At 37.9% G+C, this 21,201-nt stretch overlaps 1 protein-coding gene across 1 annotated transcript in view; it reads right to left on the reverse strand.

Moving 5' to 3' along the window:
* Positions 1–237: 237 nt before the first annotated feature.
* PDZD8 (PDZ domain containing 8) overlaps positions 238–21,201 on the reverse strand; it is a 39,075-nt gene continuing 18,111 nt past the window's right edge. Inside the window, exons 3-5 of the mRNA XM_083616676.1 lie at positions 20,615–20,717; positions 7,428–7,590; positions 238–4,609 (exon numbers count right to left, since the gene is read on the reverse strand). Of these exons, the coding sequence (XP_083472802.1) occupies positions 2,319–4,609; positions 7,428–7,590; positions 20,615–20,717 (2,557 nt within the window). The 3' untranslated portion in view covers positions 238–2,318. The remainder of the gene's footprint in view (positions 4,610–7,427; positions 7,591–20,614; positions 20,718–21,201) is intronic.

The following is a 21,201-nucleotide window of genomic DNA, read 5'->3' on the forward strand; positions in this document are numbered from 1 at the left end:
TAAGGCAGGTGCCTTTCCAACTCTTATCTGGAGAAATCAGGGAGTAAAGATGGGGCCATCTGCAGACAAAGCATGTTCTCTATCACTGAGTTGTTTTCCAGGGCATCACTGAAAGGATTCACTTGAAGATAAAAACTTTGGATGTCAATCCTCTACAACATGGATAAGATAATATTTGCAGATAAGTACTGAAAATATCCTATAAATATAACAGCTTGCAACAGAGAAACTGAGAACTTATTTTAAAAAATTTATTAAAGCTTGTTTTCATGATAAAATCATGTCTGACAATCATCTTGGGCAGACTTTCTATAAATATGTGCAAGTGTCAAGTAGTTACATACCACTACATCAAGATATCCTTGCTTTCAGTGGCATTTTTTATTTTCAGCTATGTACAGTAAAGCACAGAAGCAAAGAATATAATAGGAATGTATTAATACAGCTTGCCTCTCAAGATCAGTGTTTGTTATAATTATGTTTTCCCTTGCTACCATACAATTATTTTGCCACCATTCTCACGCAACATTTAGAATATTGCACTACATTTATTATACAATCATCATAGCAGAGTATTGATACCAAACTTTTCATGCCCGTTTCATTAACTGATAAACTATAAGGTATTATTTTGAAAAAACCTAATGCCTATATTATTTTTGCAGCTGTTTTCTCAAATGAGCAAGTGTTTCAAGGCAGTACCTGGACTCAAGCGAAAAACTAATGGAGAATTATTCCAAACCACCTCAGTTGGTAAGCAACCCAGAAAATAAATTGAGAAATAAAATTCATTAAACACAATGTTGAACTCTTTTGGAGGGGTTTATTTTTTGGAAGTATCTAGTATAAGTTATGAAGCAAATTTTTTAAAAGAGCAGAACTGTACCCTTTTTTACTAGTATGGATTGTATTCTAATTTAATATTCGGCTCAGTTATGTTTTTTAAAAAGCAAAAGGTTATTCTTAAGGCCAAAAAGATGTGAAGAGGTTGTTATCACTCCTATACAAACTGAAAAGCAGATTCAACATAATAGGATATCTGATTGCTTGCCTGTCAAAATAAGAGGCTTTAGGTGTGCTAGCTTTGCCAGTTTCTACAGGTGTTTGTATATATAGCACAGGGCCTAAAATAATGATATGGAAAACAAAGCCCTATGACACATAAATGTCCCCCACCAAATATATTTCTTAGCAGACCAGCTGGGGCTTTTAAAAAAGAAATTTTAAAAAGGTCCCCAATTTCTGTTGGGCCCAGGAACCAGTAAGGAAACTCACATGCTATATTAAAAAGCTGGGTATCTAACTAGCATTTTTCTGTTCACGATGGCATTACAACCAGTGGAAGTAAATTATTTTAGCATTTCATTTACCCTTTAAACATTAACACACAAAAGTCATACATTTTGTGGAAAAATCAATGCTTAGGTAAACAGAAAAAGCTACAACTCAACTTAAAAATAGGTCTTTATGCATTATAATATTACAGTGATATGTTTTATAAGGCTTCCACCTATTTTTACATTAACATATCTTTTGCTGGTACATTTCCAAGAAATTGCTATACAATATTAGTACAGCTTATGATCAGGCGAAATTGAATGTTTGTGGTCTTTAAGGAAGGAGAGAGGGAGATGAGCACCTACTGATAATTATTTGAGCTTTGAACTAGACATGTTTTAGAATTCTCTCCCAGCTTACAATTCTGTTAAACCCATAAAGGAAAAAGGTATTCAAGTGTCAATTAAGCTTCAAAAATCTGTGACTGAAAAAAATTATGGAAAGTAAGCATCATGATATGTAGTAACACCTTTACTAAATAACTGAAAATAAAGCCTGTGTTGGCTATGATGCATGATTGGCAAAAAAACAAAACACCCCTGCTCTGAAATAAATCAAAGAGCCAAATAATGAGACACAATCAAAATCTTCAGAACCTGGTCCCCATGGCTGTAAATTTCAGCATGCAGTTAAAAATCAAAACATTAAACTTAATAATGGAACAGAACAAAAAATAAAACAACTGTATTAGCATGAAACTTTAGAAAAAGTTCAAATAAATTAATCTTCCAGTATAAACTTCCAAAATGTTCTTTAAACACAAATTGGACCAGCTATGTCAACAAAAAACAAGAAAGGGGAACTGTACTTGTAAAGAAAACTCTAACTATACTCTTACAGAGATTTTAAAAAACACCTGTGGAAAAGCAGCTTGTATACATTTTACCAGTGTTTAATTACATTTTAATGTATCTGGTGTGGTTTTGATTAAGTGCAAAGTATTTTCCCAGTTTATCATTCTCAAGGCCAAATGTGCAACATCAATCTACTAAGTCATCAGATCTTTCAAGCTCTCCTTCTTTTAGTAGTTGTTCGAGTACTGGCTCCATTACTAGAGCACTTTCAACTTCATTATCCATTTCTTCGTCTTCATATTTATCCTCTTTTCTGGATTCCAGGTCTAAAGCTTCTATATCTTCAATGCCTGCTCTGTAGTGAATCATAAGGAGTGTTAGGGCTTGCAGTCGTTCACCTGATTTAGCCAATGCAGTAGACAGTAGCATTTTTTTCCTTGTATCTGTTGTTTCTTTCTTTTCTCTTATTAAAGAATTGTTATTTTCCAGTTCCTGGTCTATTTCATACTGTAGTTTTTCCAACATAACCTCTAATTTTAGGATTCTTTCTTCTGTAGGCAAACCTCTATAAAGGTCTCGACCAATTTCTTTAACAGCAATGTAGACACTATCATCTAATCCACCTTCTTTTCTTGCTAACTTTATCCCTGTACTTGCTTGCTTGGAAGGGCTACTTGGACCACCAGTTTCTGTGTCGCTACCTTCATTATCGGAACCATGTGGCGTGTGCTTTGGCGAAGGTTCTACTACATCAGCCCCTGGCTCACTAACACGAACTTTAGGAACTTGACGAAGATTTAACAACCGGGAGCTAGTGTTGATGATATGTCTTGTTAAACCTGTTGTTCTGTTTGCAGTTTTCAATTCTGTATCGGCACGAGATGCTGGTACGCTTAGAGAATCAGGGCTATCAAATTTAAAAGTGCGAAGGTCTCGTTCAAGCCGTCTTGTGGCTCCTAAACAAAATGGGCTTTCCGTTAGACACTTTTCTTGACATTTTTTGTGACAAACGTATGCACAAACAACACACTGTGATGCTGCTTTAGTCCAAACTTTTTTTTTGCAGTAATCACACCAAGTTGGATTCTGAAACTGGGTGTCCTGAAAATTATGCTTGTTTTCAGTGTAGATAATCTGTCCAAAATAAGGATCCTCTTTGGGAAGAATGGGAGCAGACTCATCTTCTGAAATATTTTCTTTTTCTTTTTCCAGGAGAAAACTGGAGTCTTCTGGTTCACCCTCTTTTAAATATTTAAAATGTATAGTAATATCACCGTAACAAAAATTTTCATTGAAACCTTTGTGAGAAATCAAATTACGCAATGCAGTTCTAGTTACTGAAGCTTTAGGTGCAGGAGGATTTAATCTAAACTGTCTAATGAATTCCATGGAGGATGTAGCTATACAATCTAAAGCTATTTCTTCAAGTTTTATGCTTTCATATCCTAAACAGAGAAGCCCACCTAATTTGAAAGGATCCCTACACCAAACAGCAACATTTAGGTACTTGTGCTCTTTTTCTACTTCAAATATGTAGGAAGAGGTCTTTGTCCTTGTCCATTTACCTAATCGTTTGCGATAAGGAATTTCTGGTGTTTCCCATGAATTATGGTTTTCTGTAGCTGATCTAGAACTTTGTGAAGATTCTGAAGGTTCTTTTACTGTTTCTAATTTGTTTGTAACTGCTTTGTTTGTAACTGCTTTGGGACTCTGTAATGATTCTGAAGCGTCCTTCATTAATTCTAGTTTGTTTGCAGCTGGTTTGTTTGTAACTGCTTTAACATTCAGTGTGGAATCGGAAGGCTCCTTAACTGCTTCTGGTTTATTTACAACTAATTTGGATCCTGTAGGTCCTTCTTCTATATCAGTATTTTTTGTTAGCTTTACTAAATTTTTATCTCCATTACTTGCAGGAAGTGGCTGCTTCTCTGGTTTCTCAGCAGATAAGTCACCAGTTTCTAGTGTATTTTGAACTTCATTAGGAAGTGGTGTGATTTTAAACTGTGGCCTGGGTGGGACAGGAGGTTTACTTGTCTGTTTGTTTGTTTGGTGGGTTGCATCTATATTTTCAGAATTTTTTTGTACCACTTGTTTGGCTGCCTCTCTGAAAAGTGCCTTTCCAGTTGCCTGAGGACTTCCAAAATGTCCCTTGCGGCTTGGTAGCGGTGATACAGTTCCAGGTGGTTTTGCTGTAGATGACACTGTGGTATGCTTGGGACTGGTTGAAGAATCATCTCCGGGTTCATATGACTTTAATTCATTTGCCAAATCCTCAAATTGTAAATCTAGTTCTTTGTTTTCTAGATCTGCTGATGTCTCCTCATCTGGAAACACTGAGTTTACAAATGGTGCAAGACTATCTTGCGGTACTGAATTCTGTTGGTTATAGCCAACAGGCCTCTCATAATGTACGATGACTCTGTCACCAGCCTGTCTGATGAGCTTTAGCACTTGTATTGTTGATGTAATTTTCACTCCTGTCAAAAAAGAGAAAAAAATCCAAGAATCAACAGTAATGAAAAAAATATATATAGCTGACTTTATAAAACATTCATGCCCTGTTTCAATGAGGACAATGGTCATGCCAAACACCAGATTCTGCTGACTGGGAAGTGTGCACAGAAAGGGCCCGACACATGGAGATCTTGGCAGCACTTTGACCGGAATATCTTGTTTCCATGATGAACAAGACAATCAGATTTGACAGCATACATGTGAAATGGAACTCTGGCCCCTCCTAGTGGTAGGGTGATAGGCACCTGAATTCAGCTCCTTATTGATCCTAAAGGGAATTGGTACCATCAAACATGGCAGTGTGAAACACTTGGTTCAGTAGCTAACCATGTCAACCATTCCTGATTCAAGGAAGAAGACACAAGCTATTAACACAAACCAGAGCCATGGAGAATATTTTACTATTGTCACTCCAACTGATGATGAAGAAATAAATATGAACTTACAAAGATAGAAGTAAGTTGCTAATATACCAGAATACCACATATAGAAAAATGTTCAGGAATCTGTTTTGTGAACTCCAAATTACTGGATATTGTTGCACCAGAACCCAAAATACTTCCTCACTTTTGGAATGGCTGGTGCCTAATCATGTGATATGGGCCAAATTATTTATATATTTTTCAGGTCTCTAGGTAATAATTTATCAATAATTATTGTTGCATCAGCCCATAGTGCCTGCAAAAACCATGATCCATGTTTAGGTGCAGCTGGAATCTACACACAGGCAATAGCCAGGGAAGTGAAACTGCGAAGCAAGAGCTGCTGGGAAAAACCACCCTGTAGTTCTGCCAGGTAAGAAACACTGTGATACCATCTAGAAGATTTTAACAAAAGGTGGTTTCAGATGAACCCCATTCACATTTAAAATATTGAAGAGGGTGATGTGCTATACCTCTAATGTACCTTCCAACCTTCTAGAATGGTGCTGGGGGGCTGCAGTAAAAGCTGCCTTCCCTGCCCCCCTGCCACATGAGTGAAGTCTAGGTTCAAGGTCACCCTTTGCCAAATGCACATTTGAATCTGCATTTTCCACACATACTCTAGCAGCTGCATCACACTGGTACACTACATACCAGGAACAGTGTCAGTGCCTTTTGGTTTTGATCTGCAGGCACTGGGGTAGGTAAATTTATCTTTCCAACATAGCAATTCCACGAGTCCATCAAGGAGGGATTGGGACTGAAATTAGTGGACCCTCAGATTCCAAAGTTCTATTGGGAGTGATGTGGCAGGGCAGAAGGAAGGAAGGGAGCAGCCCCCCCCCCCGTCCTTGCCTCTGGTTCTTCCACCTTTTTTATGATCCCTCCCCTACTGTTTTTGAATGGTGGGGGGCAGGCAAGAAATGTCATGTCCAGGACTAGCATAGTTTGTTCCATACTTCAGTTGTGAGCTGGAGAATGAGAGGGCTTCTTCTGGCACATTTTCCTTGCCCCCCTTATGTCTCTACTGACCAGGGGTGCCACTTGAATAAAATATTGGGAGGGCCCAGGTAAGTTCCACCCCACATAATCAATCACATGATGCAGTGCACGCACACCATTTGAATGGCAAAGCCCCCTCGGCCCCTCTAGGAGCTGGCTCCTATACTACTGACATCTGCAAGGCAAGGGTGCTGTAGTTTCATAATGGTTAGGAGACAGCTCACAAGATCAATATCACTCACCCAAGAGTGGGCCTCTCTCTTTTTCTCTACCCTGGAAAGAGATTCTCTAAATATCCTCTAGGATCCCATCTCAGGGATCATAGGATTGAAGTGTAAATAAACTTTAAAAAAAATGTATTCATGAAAAAGAAAAACACAATTGCACGTAAACAAAGAAATGTCTAATGAGTGGAGACACCATGTCTGTCTTTGAGTAGGAACAATTTAAATGTGTTTATATTGATCTTCAGATGCTTTCAGTGCAATTATGGAAGTCAGGTGTTAAGGAAGCTTTAAATCTATAGTAATGCATTACAGCAAGTACTTTCAGAGCAAGTGCAACCTAACTGTTAACAGCAAGAGGCACAAAAACATAGTTTTGGATGTTTTTGGATCCATAGTTTGGATGGACACCTACAGTTTGTAGGTTACACCTACAAACTGCAGGTGTAACCTAGAACCACAGAACTGAAAAAGATTTTACTGTGTCTGTTTTTCCAAGGGTAGGTAAAACTAACATCTTAGGGCTGACAGGACTGGAACCTCATACACAGGCAGGCTTGGAACTGGGAAGAGGTTTTACGATGTCAAAATAAAACAATAACCTGAGGGAAAGAAAGCCAAGAAGAGTTTGTATTTGATATCCTGCTTTATCACTACCCTAAGGAGTCTCAAAGCAGCTAACAATCTCCTTTTCCCTTCCTCCCCCACAACAAACACTCTGTGGAGTGAGTGAGGTTGAGAGAGAGAAGAGTTACTAGCCCAAGGTCACCCAGCAGCTGCATGTGGGACACGAACCCGGTTCACCAGATTACGAGTCCACGGCTCTTAACCACTACAGCACACTGGCTCTAGGAGGGTGAAGCAGCAGGACAAAGTATGGATTGAAATGAGCCCAAAGAAAATGTAGAGAGAGAGCAGGGCTTGAGGAAAAGGACAGTTACAACTGGAAAAGAAAGCAAGAAGAGGTTATAAATAAACCTCAGGTCACTTAAGTACGGGACAGGAGTGAACAACAACAACAATATGCTACGTGTGGAAGAAGGGACTAGTACAGTATTAGGGAAGCTAGTCCAGAGAGGATAGCTAAAGATGGATCTGACATACAGTTTTATCCAAGTTGTTTTACTACTTACCTCCAATAGCTATAAGCCTATCCCCTCTTTGAAGATCAGCAGCTGCTGCAGCTGAGTTCGGTGTGATAGTTTCAATGACAACATGCCCTGTTTCACCTTCCTTAACTTGTATTTGGCGCAGAGTGAGTCCAACACTTGGTGAATTTCCTTTTATTAGTTCTGCCTGGGAAGAAAGAAATTGTAAAATTGTAAAATGAAATGACATTTAATCTGGTATCTAATAAAGATTTAATGCATAAGGTTGCTATGTTTTCTCTAGACAAATCTGTCTTACAAAATGTGGCATGTTTAAAACAGGGTTGATCAATAATGAACAATGTCATTTTCTATCCATGTTTGCAAAAATGAATGCTTTTTATCAAATAAAGTTGAATATAAACATGTTACGTGAACTATAGCATACTCCAACTCAGCAGAACACTATGTGATCCATGACTTTAATCAAGCCAGTTAACAGAAAAAGAAAACCAAATTAAGATCAGCTCTACAGATATCATATGCTGTATTCAAAACCATGTGGCAAACAATTTGCTTCTTCCAGTACAAGTAGTGCTCAGGGTCTCAAGCAGAAGTTAATCTGAAATGCTGCAAATCAACGTATTTTGCATTCAAAAATCTTATTTTACTAAAGATGAAGTGATTTGAAATCATAGAGCATTTATTGCTGTAGGGGATAAACTAAGCTCAAACTATTTCCCATTTCCTTTTTTCAAAAAACATCATATGGGCATCAGGGAAATACATCTGTCTCCCTTCTCAGAGGAACATTAAGTTTTTTCCAGGTACAGTCTGAAGCAAACAAAAAGCCTGCAAAACCAGGGGCAGAAAAACTTATACATTTATGGTGGACACTGACAGGTGGGAACACCCAGGTTAACTCATTTAAGATAAATCACTTAGAAGTGTACCTGCACATTTTGCTTCAGAAGCTACTTTTCTAGGGCTACTTTTTTAAAAAAAATAAAATGCCAATGAAGGCATTTGTGGGTATGATGGCACCTGGCAGCCCCCAAAAGACATCTAAAACTGATTTATTAACAATATGAAACACATACCAATAAAATTGCAACAGCAGCTGCAAAATGAGGCTCTCTCAACAGAAGTTATAGAAGTCATAGAGCTGGAAGGGACTCCGAGAAATCATCTAGTCCAACACCCTGCAATGAGGAATCCTGCCCACAGCTGTCCTTGGGTGGACCTGAACCACTAACCTTCTGGTTAAAAGCCAGATGCACTGACCCGTTCAGCCACCTGGCACCACCCCTCCCCAAAGGCTTGGGCAAAAAGGTACATATTTTTTCCTGCTGACGAAACAAAAAAACATGCTGGAGTGTAACACACCTCAGAGGGGAGTTCATTCAACAGGTGCGGAGCCCCCACAAGGAAAAACCTTTCATGGGCCCCTACACCATGGACCTCATTAAGTGCAGTTATTACCCAGATTCCTCTAAGCAAGGGTTACAACTCCTTACTGTGGTCGTGTGGCTGCAATGGTGGCTTTTGCAGAGATCTTGGGAGAGTTCTGTGAGATCTTGCTGGAAGCTGCCATTGCATGACCCTAGTAAGCAGAGCTTTGGCAGGGGTGGAAGGGTGGGGGACACCTCAGGCAACAGAAGGGGACAGGCCGTCCCTGGCATATGTTTTGCATGCAGAGGGGTCAATCCCTGCCATCTAGTAAAGGAAAGCAATTAGTAGAGCTAGAAAAGTTAACTGCCTGAGAAGTTGGAGAGCCACTGACAGTTTGAGTAATACAGGGCTAGATGGACCAACGTCTGACAACTTCATATGTACAAATGCTCATATTTTCCCAACATAGAAAACATTCTCTACTGTTAGAATATGTGATTTATATAAAAGGGGGCTTTTCTGGGCATACTTGTAATAGCTTATGTTTACCTTCGAATTGCAAAGCAGTAATTTTTCAGAACACTCAGAAATAACCAGTTTCTGTGACATGCAAGACACAATCTCTTTAGCGATTAGCATGAATTGCCCAGGTATTCCAAGCAATGACAATTATGGAAGCAGCAGATACAAACAACTACAACAGGGTAACTAGCATTTAGGAGGACAATGTCTGCACCATGTAAAAAGGAAGCCATTGGTTTTACACGCAATTCTGCTCCTCTTCTAAAGAAAGCAATTTAGAAAAAGATGCTAGTGTAACTCATGCTGAATGGTTATTACTCATTGACTTTTAGTTCTTGCTAAATGCAGTTGTGATGTTCTCTCAGTCCTGAAAAAATGGAAAACAATTGATTTTTTCATATTTCAATTCTGACAGCCACTGATAGAAAAGATTCCTCTAATATAGCACTTGAGCATGGATCAGTTATTGCAAAATGTTGTACAATCTCACATTAACTGACTCATAAAGTCAATTTTCAAATATTGCAAGAAGAGCTGGGGGGGGGGAGAGAATCAAGAGGGTTTGGGGGCCAGAAATGAGTCCCAATCTCTCCACACCATCAGCACTGCCTTTAGAAATCACAGTTGACTTGGCAGAATAGCTGTGATTAAAATGTCTATTCTTCCAAATTTTTCATATTTTTTCCAGGTTTTGCCCATCCATATTTCCTCCTCTTTTCTTAAAAAAATGGCAATGACAGCTAATTCTATTTCTATGAATAGAAATTCTAATTCTATTCATCTAGTGGGAAAATATAGAATAAAGTATAAAACATTATTTAGGCATAGATCTAAGGAAGGTCTCAGAATGCCCAATCTAGGACTCTATTATGCAGCATTTCAAATTAAATCTCTGATCCCCTTGATTAGGGGACAATATGACATTCCATTGGTGCAGACCAAGGCCCCTCCCTCTTCACCATCAGTAAGGGCATTTCATTTCCAAAAACTGTCCCAGGCTGAGTAGAGCAAGATTCAAAACTATTTCGCTTTTCAGTGCATAGCTCTAGCACAAGGTGCAAGCTAGCTCTTCTGTAAGCAGAATATACTTAACATAAAAAGAACATCTTAGGATTGCAACCCTTGTCTATGGTTTCCTAAGTACCAATAGTCTCTTCTGCTTTTCCATTTCTTTTTCCTGAGCTATAAAACGTTTCTACCTCTTTGTGTTTATTTCCCCCCAAGGACTATTGTTCAACATTACACTGTGCTGTATTTTTCACTTTTCAACAGCAGCTGACTAAACCAAATTTCAGTGCATCTCAGGGAAGCAGAATGACCCCACCAGTGCCATGTGCTGTGTGTCAGGAGTGCTTTCATCTGCTTCCCTGTAACTGCTTTTGTTTGAAAAACCATCTAGGATTTTTTTACTACAATATTATAATTCTTAAGCTGAAACTAAGATAATAACATAGGTAATTTGGGGGGGAGGGGGATGTTTTACTATCCCAAGTGAAATTCTAATATGCATCTGGGTAGTAAAATGTTCCAAAACAAAAGCAATGTGTTTTCTATCAGAAGAAGGGCACTTATCTGCTTCCTTGGGTTGATTTTTGTTTTAAAAACTGCGTGGTACATTTGTTACTCCAATATACTAACAGTGGCTGAGACAGAAAAAGCACCTCAGTGGCAGAAATCAATAGATTTCACAGGTTTTTGTTGTTGACAGAAATAAAACTTAAAGGTTGAAATTTGGGAGCACCCTGGGTAGGTGACAACTGTGCAGATGATGATATATCAAGAGGGACTACTTAGGTGTAAAGAAAAGTATTGGTGGGGTAAATTTTAACCACAATTGGAGTGAAGAAGGTTTTTAAATAAACTAATTGTTTGACTGGCAATTTTATACTATAATTATCATTTTATTTAAATTTTATTGTGAACTGCTTTGAGCACAATGTATTTGTGAAACATATCAGTATTATTTGCACAGTATATCATGACTATTATTCCTCTGCATGCAGTAATTTGACATTTCATCTCTATATATGCAACTGAAAACTGTCTGTGCTTTTAATACTTTTTAAAAAATGATCTCTTCTGTGAGCCTTTCAAAGAGTAGAATGTTCAGAAAATTCTGCAAGTCCTAGAGACAGAAAGAGTGCTACATTTTTGCCCTTTTTGTTCCTATTTGCAAACAAAGGGATCTATGTTACCTTATCATTTTAAGATCACTCAGTTCTGTCAATTACCATAATACATCAATAAGGCAGTTTTATTTCCTACTGAGGAAATTTGTTAGCTTTCAAATGTCAGCAGAAAATCATGAAGAGTAAACCTCTGTTTTCATCACTGAACTCTGGTGGCTCATATCCTTTGACCTATATACTTTAATATCCTCTAAACATGAGTGTGGTAAAATAATTAAAAGTGAAAAGATTCTACAGTATGATGGCATTTAAATGATTTGATAGCTTGGAAAAGTAAAGATGGAATTATGTTTCTATGTCATTAAATCAACCAATATTGTTTTGAGTTTTATTGTACAAAAATAGGTTTAATTTATGGATTTGTTTAAATGCCACTTTCCCTTCAAGGATGATTAAATGCTTTAGCACAGAAGTAAAAATAAGGAAACAGCAATGTAAAGAAAACAAACATTTTTGGACAATCATATGCCCTAACACCTACCACTTGACAGGGGCAGAGAACAGACCCAACACTGGCCTGATTTGCACAATAACAGTAAACAATGGTTTAATAAAGCACAAGTTGTCCCACAGAAGTTCAAACAAACTATGGCTTGTTTCTCCAAAGTTTGATATGTTTCTCTTTTGCCTTGTGCCTTTCTAGTTTGGTAAGCACATGATATGGGGTGGCTGAACAAACCATGGCTAAGGAGGTGTGGCAGGTCTGCAGGTTAACACAAAGTCATAGTTAAACAAAGGTTCACAAGTCAACAATAAGCTTCTGATCATGTTTTTTGACATAAAAAAATCTCACTAGTGTACAGGGTTCACACATAATAAATAATTTCTTAGCATATGTGAACCAGACCACATCAGTGTACTTCAAAAACCCTTTGGTAGGAAGAAATATGACTGGAAATGTCACTCTCAATAGTATTAGTTTGTAACACAGTTGGCCAGATTCAACTGCTAGCAGAAGCCAACACAAGATGTCTGGCTGGTACAACAAGGCTTTCCCTTGACTCCTTCCCCTGTGTGCCCCATCAGCTATAGGGGGTCAGGAGAGTCCCCAGAACTGCATGTGGCAGGAGGACAGGAGAGATCATTCTATCGTGTAAGTCATGCTAAGGTGATAGCTATGCCAGCACAATAATTCTTGTGCTGGCATAACTAACTCTTCTTAGTGCTATTTTGAATTCCACCCAGGGTATTTTTTTTTAATGCTTTCAGTAGGTTATCTCTTGTGCCTTTCCCCTCTTCCTCCCCATAATTCATATTTGGGCTTAAGCCTTTATTAAATTTTGAACATTCTCTCCTAAAAGATCATACACTCCCTTTGCCAGGTATATGGAAGATGGCCAATGTAAAGCCAAGTTTTAAATACACCCAGAGAAGATCCAGAAAACTCAGATCTGTCAACCTAGTTTCTGTCTCAGAAATGCAAACTGGAAGAAAGCGCCTATTAACAATTAAACATTCAGAAAGCATCAGTTTAGCATGTTTAAAAGGGAAGTCATTCCTCAGTAGCTTTCTGGAGTATCACCAAATATGAAGATAAGGACAACCTGGTGAAATGAATTCCAAACCTTTTAGAAAGGAATCCCCTATCAAAGGCTTCTAAAAAATATGGTTATCATGCAGTAAGAAGGAAGGTCCTCTTATATAGACTGGCAACGAGCTAGAAGGAAACAAGCAAAAGTAGAAGTAAATGGCCGTATTTTATTTTTTTATATAAAGGAAGATTAAAAGAGTAGGCTCTCCTCCAAGAACTGAGATCATTACTATCATAGAACATCTTTCTAGTAACAATGAGAGGAAATGCTCGGTAAGGCAATATATTCGTTGCTTGATACTGAGCTTATCCCAATAACTTGCAAAAATATGTTTTTGGGCAGAAGAGGCTGGTTTGCACATAACGTTAAACCATAGCTTAGAACTACATACATGAACTAGAATAAGCTTGAGCAAAGTCTTGGCCTCATGTACTCTCTCACCCTCCCCCCCCCACCTCACCCTGTACAGCTGGGAATAGAACTGGCATGTTTACATTCAATTTCCATGAATCTTGGCTTCTTATTACACGCAAATCAGGGGCAATTGTTTAAGGTTAAATTAAACAAGTCAGCTTCACAATCCATGGTTTGAAATTGGCTTGTTCTGAAACTTAAAAAGAGTTTGTTTTATGCCATAACTAACAAGCCAGAAATTTGAAGTCTACATGCCAGAAGTCCTTCTCTTGGTCATATGGGAGGAGGTGAGGTAGCTTATTAATCTGAGGCTTCACTCTGCTCATTCTAGTTTGTTCATATAGTCATAAAACATGTTTAATGTGTCCAAAGAGAAACAACAACAACAACAACAACTAGTATTGCTAGTGCTATGACATCAGCACTTGGCTTCAGAAGGAACATATTCTAAACATGGCTGCAGTAGCTATGAACCAGAACACCAAGAATGACAATTGGCCCTTGAACCATTTCAACTTTGCCTCTCTTTTAGATATGAACTTTCAGGGCCAAGGACAGATGACTGTTTTGCAACCTTTCCATGGACTACCTGAATGGAGTGTGCAGACCATATTTTGAGAAACTCTGGTTTGAACACAAGCCAGGACTCCCAAGTAAATCACACACATACATAGACACAATATTAACTAGATTACGCTGGAACCTTGTAACCAGGCAATATATTCTGTACAATATATCACATATGCTTTAGAAAGTCATTTGAAACTAAGCACATTACCTGGAAACCACCATGTTTAGTTGGGTCAAGAAAACAAACATTGTTATCACTCTTACAAACAGGCCATATTGTTTACACAAATAATTAGCTTTCATGCTGAGTCCACCTTTATAGCTGAAGTCACTTGTCACTGTAAATCAATTTCAAATGAGAAACATGGCTGTCTGCAAGTAATACTGAAAACTCTGCCTTGTGTCCAATATTTATATAAGCAACAGAACAGATTACCATGTGAATACAAAATGGATTGTCAGCACAGTGCATCTGTGAAAAATAAATACTCCTCTTTGTTTCTTTTAGGATTTGTAGCTGCTTAAAGAAAATAAACCAAGTTAAGTTTATACCCTAGGATAACATATGCCTTTACAAAACATGTGTTACAGTGCACTGAACCATCATTAGCACCTAAGCCATCCAAACAATAATTAATTAATTAATTAATTAATAATAGTAAACCTACTGTTTTAAGAACAGAGTTAAGAAAGGGGAAACTGTAACATAAAATAGGACTGGGAACACCTTGACTTTTCCTCATCCAAAGTAGCCAAGTTCAGCTAAAAAAACCACACCTTGGTGCATTCACAGTATGTACAAAATTGTGTCCTTTATTTATTGGAAGGATCTTGGAGGGAAAGGACAGATATCATATGACTGCAGACATTATTATAATAATAATATGCACATCAGGGTAATGCTTGCAACTGTTGCCAGGAAAGGGAAGATAGAGGAAAGCTATTTCAACAGAATATAACAACTTTAAATCAAGGCAGTTACTAAGTAAGCCAAATAGTTAATGCTCGACATGAGAAAGCAGACAGCTTTCCATTTTACATGCAATATGGATTACAGAAAGTTATGCAAGTCTCAAAATTATCCCCCATTGTATTTTCAAATGCTAAGTTTTACAAGACTTGGTATTTTCATAAAAAGTGACATTTTCAAAAATGGAAGGTTTTTTATTTGTTTTTTGCCTTAATCTCAGTTCTTTCCTTTGACAGGATTAAAGACTGAAATGGCAGACTTCAGTAAGCTCACTAAAATACTATTACTGAGAGACATTTGACTGAGTCTATTTACACTATTATTTCACAACTACTTCAAGTTGTGAAGTAGTTGAAAAAATGGCATTTTATTAGAGTATGTATCATGCCACACCTACTGCAATTTCTTGCAATGGGGGGAAAAAAACTAAAAGAGGACCCAATAAGGTTACATATTTTGATATGTTTATTACATTGGGTGTCATGAAAGTCCAGCTCAAGCCAACAACAGAGTTCCTTGTAGTCATCTACCAGTGAAGTAGCAGCATAATGTACCCCAGTTGTCTTCTCTAGCCATTAATGCTAATAACCCTCTAGGAATGCCATCAATTTTGGTACCCTCCAGTGTTGGCCATTTACTGGATGACATCAATTCAACCATATGATTAAGTTGGCTTGTTTTATAATAGCTATTTAAATTCAGAATGCCTCATCTGCCAACCAATAGGTAGAGAGATATAGTAAGACTGTTTTCTTTAACCCAGTTGGCACATAATGCTAAACTATGTTTCAGCATTATGAGAGAAAGCAGTATGAGGAGCTTGTGGACTCCTTCCTCCTCCTCCTCTAAAGTGACCAACTGAAGATCAGAAGCATCTACTTCTGTTTAAGATTAGCTACAGTTTGGCTTTGTTGAAACCCTAAAACGTGACTAACCTTAACTATGTTTAGCATAAGCAAGTCAGCTGCATAACCCAGGGTTTAAAGATGGCTTGTTTCTACTAACCATAGTTAAGGCCAGTGCTTTTTTTCAGGGGGGACGTAAGGGTATGCAGTACTGGCACCTCTCTTTTTTGGTTAAAAAGTGTGGCACTTACTCTAACAACTTCATGGTGAGTACTGGCACCTATTTTTATAGGGGGGGGGGAACAGTGGTTAAGGCTAAGCATGACCAATTGCATTTAGTCTAAAATGGAAGCAAAACCATCTATTCAGAGCAGTGCGAGAAAGGAGAGCAGATAGCAGGCAAACCCAAGGTTTACTATGGTTCATTCTGTTAATGTTAAAACATGGTTTGGTATTCAATGACAATGCAGTCTTTGTTAATCGGGAGACTCAAAAATTTGTTTGTTTGGAAAAAAGACTAACACTAGTTTAATTTTCCAGGTTTCAGTTTTAACAAATAGTTTGTTCAATGTCACTTAATGGAGAACATCTAAAGTCTAAAGGAAAGTCCTGCCTTACTTCATATCCAACTACTGATTAAAATCAATCTAGTAATGGAAAATGGAAAATTTCCAACCACAACAACTACTGTATATGCCACAGCCAACAACATATGAAAAGGGTTGTAGCTTGGTTATAGGTTATGGGCATTGCATGGGAAAGGTCCAAGGCTCAGTTCCTGTCATCTCTAGGTAGGGTTAGGCAAGATTCTGGTCTGAAACCCTGTAGCTGCTGCCCATCAGTGTAAATATCAAGCTAGATAACTTGGTGTAAGGCAGCTTCATAGGTTCACCTACCATATTAATCTCATCTTTGAACTGGATAAATAAATCCAGAAACCCCATATGTTGCGACCTCTCGTGTACAATATTTTATCTGAAGTATTTAACTTTTGCAGAGTTACTTAATAGTATTGATTCTACATGCAGTTTCACTATTACCATGCCCAAACTATCTCAACAGCATCCATGTGCAACCACAACTATTTCCCATTAATATGTTTGTACATTTGGTTTCTCCATGTAATGGTTTATTTGCAATGTTAGCATATTAGGGGCAATGTGGAAAATTGCAGCCCATGCACCATATAAATTTGCTTGAAACAGATCCATCTTCCATTGTAAGTGACATTTGAAGTAATGCACTGGACAGGTTTAATAACCTAGAATCTTTGTTCAAAATCAATTATACACCAATATGTAAAGGGACATGATTTGATTAAAGTCTCACTATTTTTAGTCATTGTGCATCAAGCTGTCTAATTTATCCTCACTGCTTACATAACAAAAATATGAAAGAAAGACCTAAGGTGGGTATTTTGCAACTGGAAATAATTATAGAGGACAATTTATAGTAAGAAAAAACTGTTTTGTCAACTGCCCATGAACAAATTTAGCTCTTTCTGTAAACTTGCAAAACAAGAAATTGTTTGAAAATATCCAGACTTAAGACATTTGAGGTTCCTATACTGTGATTTAGTTTCTAGGTCACAAAGGACCATTATTCACATGCTTATCCATTACAATTCATTTATTTCAGTGGGATCAATTTCTACATAAGTGTTTATAGGTCTACATTTAAAAAAATAGCAGTGGTATGGGGAAATCAGAATATTTCTCATTACAATGGAGGTTGTAAGGATTGAACCAAGGATCTTTGATTTACAAAGCATGTGCTCTGCCATGGAGCTATGTCGCCTATCCTCACCATTCAAATATTACTTTTGCATGGAAGGGCTGTGGCTTCATCTGATCCTGTGGATACTCTGTGTAAGATATCCTACCTCTCTCTACAGTGTTGTCACTGGCTTTGCCACCACAGATAAGGCTCCTTCTCGTGTTGCCACCCTCGCAGCACACAAAGAAGGGGCCTCAGATGATGATCACTGGGTCTCGGTCAGTTCATATGGGGAGAGGTGGTCCTTCAGGTATTGCAATCCTGAGCCATTTAAGGCTTTAAAGGTGAAAACCAGCACTTTCACCGGGACACAAAACTAATTGTCAGCCAGTGCTGTCGAGCCAGGATCAGTGTAATATGCTCAAACTGTCTTGCCCCAGTGAGCAACCTGGCCGCCAAACTGCACCACCTGAAGTTTCCAAACCATCTTTAGAGGCAGCCCCACCTATGATGCGTTCCAGTAATGTAAACTAGAGGTTACCATAGCATAGACAACAGAAATTAGGCTATATCTGCCCAGACAGGAGCGCAGCTGGGCCACCAGGCGAAGCTGTTGGAAGGCACTCCATGCCACTAAGGCCACCTGAGCCTCAAGTGACAGCAAAGGATCCAGGCGTACCCCCAAGCTACATACCAACTCCTTCAAAGGGAGTGTAACCCCATCAAGAGCAGGCAATTTCCCATCCATCCGGTCCAGGGAACCACCCACTAACAATGCCTCTGTCATATCTGGATTGAACTTCAGTTTCCTGGCTCTCATCCAGTCCATTACCAAGGCGAGACAACAGTCTAGCAATTCCACTGCCACATCCACAAAAGTAAAGGAAAAGTAGAGCTGTGTGTCATCAGCCTATTGCTGACAACATACTTTCCATGCACTACCTTCTGGACACGACCATCCAAGTAGGACCAGAGCCATTGCAAAGCGGTGCCACCCCTAACTCAGAGAGCCGTTCCAGAAGGATACCATGCCCAAATGTTATCAAAAGCCACTGAGAGGTCAAAGAGAAGTAACAAGGACACATTTCCTCTGTCTCTCTCCTGACTGATGTCACCACACATAAAATATTTCCTTAAACAGTACTCATCTAGCTTGAAGTCTCTCTTCCTTGCAAACTTAATCTTGTCCCCTGCCAACTCATGTTCCAGACTATTGTTCTGCTCGTAAAGGAGAATCTGAGTATTTTCACTAGCAGCTTGAGTGAGTTTTAAACAGGGTGGATAAAAATAAAAGTTTTTTTAAAAATAATAATTAAAAAATCAGTTTTTTTAAAAAAAATAAATTGGATTTTTAAAATAAAATGCTTTTGGAGGAAAAATCTTTCTAAACATAGTTTTCTATTTAAGTTACATTATAGCCCAAAGTCTATTCATCAGGAAATGAGGATTTGTTTCAAGTTTTTCATGTGTGCTAAAACTCAGTCTAAGGTTTTTTTTTAATTGTTTAACCACATCGGTTAACAAACATAGATACGTATGCTATAATGTTATTGTTTTAGTTAAATAAATTGTTTAAATTGTTATTAAGGAAATGATTATTTTTCTCCTTCCAATAAAGTACAGCAGAAAAGTTGTCCAAATATAAACAATAATTTCATAATTATCTGTCTATGTATTTCTGATAGGTATAACCAAATCAGTAATTTTTTGATGTAACTGTAAAAACTATGCTGAACATTTATTATTCCAAAAATGAAACCTTCCTCTGGTTGTAAATATTAAGAGGATGCCAGCAGGGTTGAACCTTTCTGTAAAAAATGATTTAAATCAAGACTTGCTGACTAGTGATTTAAATCGTTATTTAAATTGATTCGATTTAAATCAAATCCACCCTGGTTTTAAACATTTTTTCAATTTGAGTAATTGGTTTCTGGTATCACCATAATGCCAAGAATAAACATCTTGTAGGTTAAAACACAACACATACATCATCATCAGTATTTAACTTCTTTTAAAACACAGTTCTCTCTTTCCTGCTGGTCTAATTCCTACTCTGCTGTCTAGTTATATGTGTAGTAATACTGCCATCTGGTGTTGAAATGTATGTAACTACTATGTATGTTAAGGGAAGAAACACATATTTACAAAGTACGCAATTGGGTTGTGGGCAGGTGGTATTTATTTGCAAAAGAAATCCTGCAGAAACCTCCAGATGTATTTAGATTGCTTCCCCTTACTGGCCCTCTGTGCAAAAAGGAGCTGATACACAGAATAGGGAGACCAATGCAACTCCCGCACTTTCACCAAGAGTTGCTTATTTCCCTCGGACCTCTGTCCACTACTAAAGATTGGGATTCAAGTACAATTGTACCTTGGAAGTCCAACAGCTTAGTTCCCGAATGTTTTGGCTCCTCAATGCCGCAAACCCAGAAGTGACTGTTCCGGTTTGCAAACTACTTTTGGAAGCTGAATGTCCGATAGGGCTAACGCTGCTTCCGATTGGCTGCAGGAACTTTTAGAAGCCAATCAGAAGCCGCATTTTGGTTTTCAAACATTTTGGAAGTCGAACAGACTTCTGGAATGGATTCCATTTGACTTCCAAGGTATGACTGTAATTTGAAGGCCAGGGGCCCAGGGAGGAAAACAACAACTGTATATATGTACAGGAAGAGCACAAGGGCCAATCCTTATGTCCATTAGCTGGCCCAAGAATTGAGAGGGGAGATTTCCATTGGGATCTACAGAAATCTCTCTCAAAGAATGTGGGGAGCGGTGTAGGTGAGTGTGTGAGAAATAGATCCTGCCCTTAATATTTTGATACACTGTATTCATAGTATTATTTCAGTGCTATTTATTTAAACAAAATTTTTGATGTAATTGGGTAAAAGGTTACATAGCTACTTCATGTGCATATTCTTAAAGGTGGAGGGGTTTCCTATTGGTTTTATCTCATGAACTTCTTAGAAACAAGAAGTGAGTACTTTGTATTCAATTGCGCTTGCGTGTCAAGTTATTAAGTGAAATGAGGGGAAATATGAGCCATCACATAAAAATAATATAAAATAGCATATATATAATTTACCGTCTTGATAAAAGATCTTTCTTTTTCTTCCCAAACTTTTTCACCCAATTCAAATGTGCAATGAATAGATACTTCTCTCTCATAGGATCCAAAAATAAGTAATCTGCAACACAAGAATATCAGTAGCATTAACACAAACATATATTTTAAGCCATCATTCATTGTTTGTAATTGGTTTAACATTTGCCCATATTAAGGAACCCCTTAAAATATTAAATAACTTGAATGTATAGCTAAGCCCACATGATTCTACTTGACAAATGTAGCACAAGTAACATCAGAAGTTTTATAAAGCACTTGCCCCCTCTAGTGGGAAAGGAGGATACATGAACTTGTTCAGATGCAGTTTCTCAATTTCTCAAAAACATAACATGCACACTGAAGTAGGCAGAAAGTTGAATCTTGCACTATTACTACATATGTAACAGTGATAAAGAATGAAGAAAATTGATCATATTTTAATTGATCAATTTTGTATTAATAGCCTAGTACTCAAGACATGCATGCTTCCATATTCTGGCATGCACACCTAACACCATCACAGAAGAGGTGTGATAGGAAGAAAAAATAATGATCATATTTAAAAG

Source organism: Podarcis filfolensis (genome assembly GCF_964270895.1).
Source record: "Podarcis filfolensis genome assembly, chromosome: 5".
NCBI classification, from domain to species: Eukaryota; Metazoa; Chordata; class Lepidosauria; order Squamata; family Lacertidae; genus Podarcis; species Podarcis filfolensis.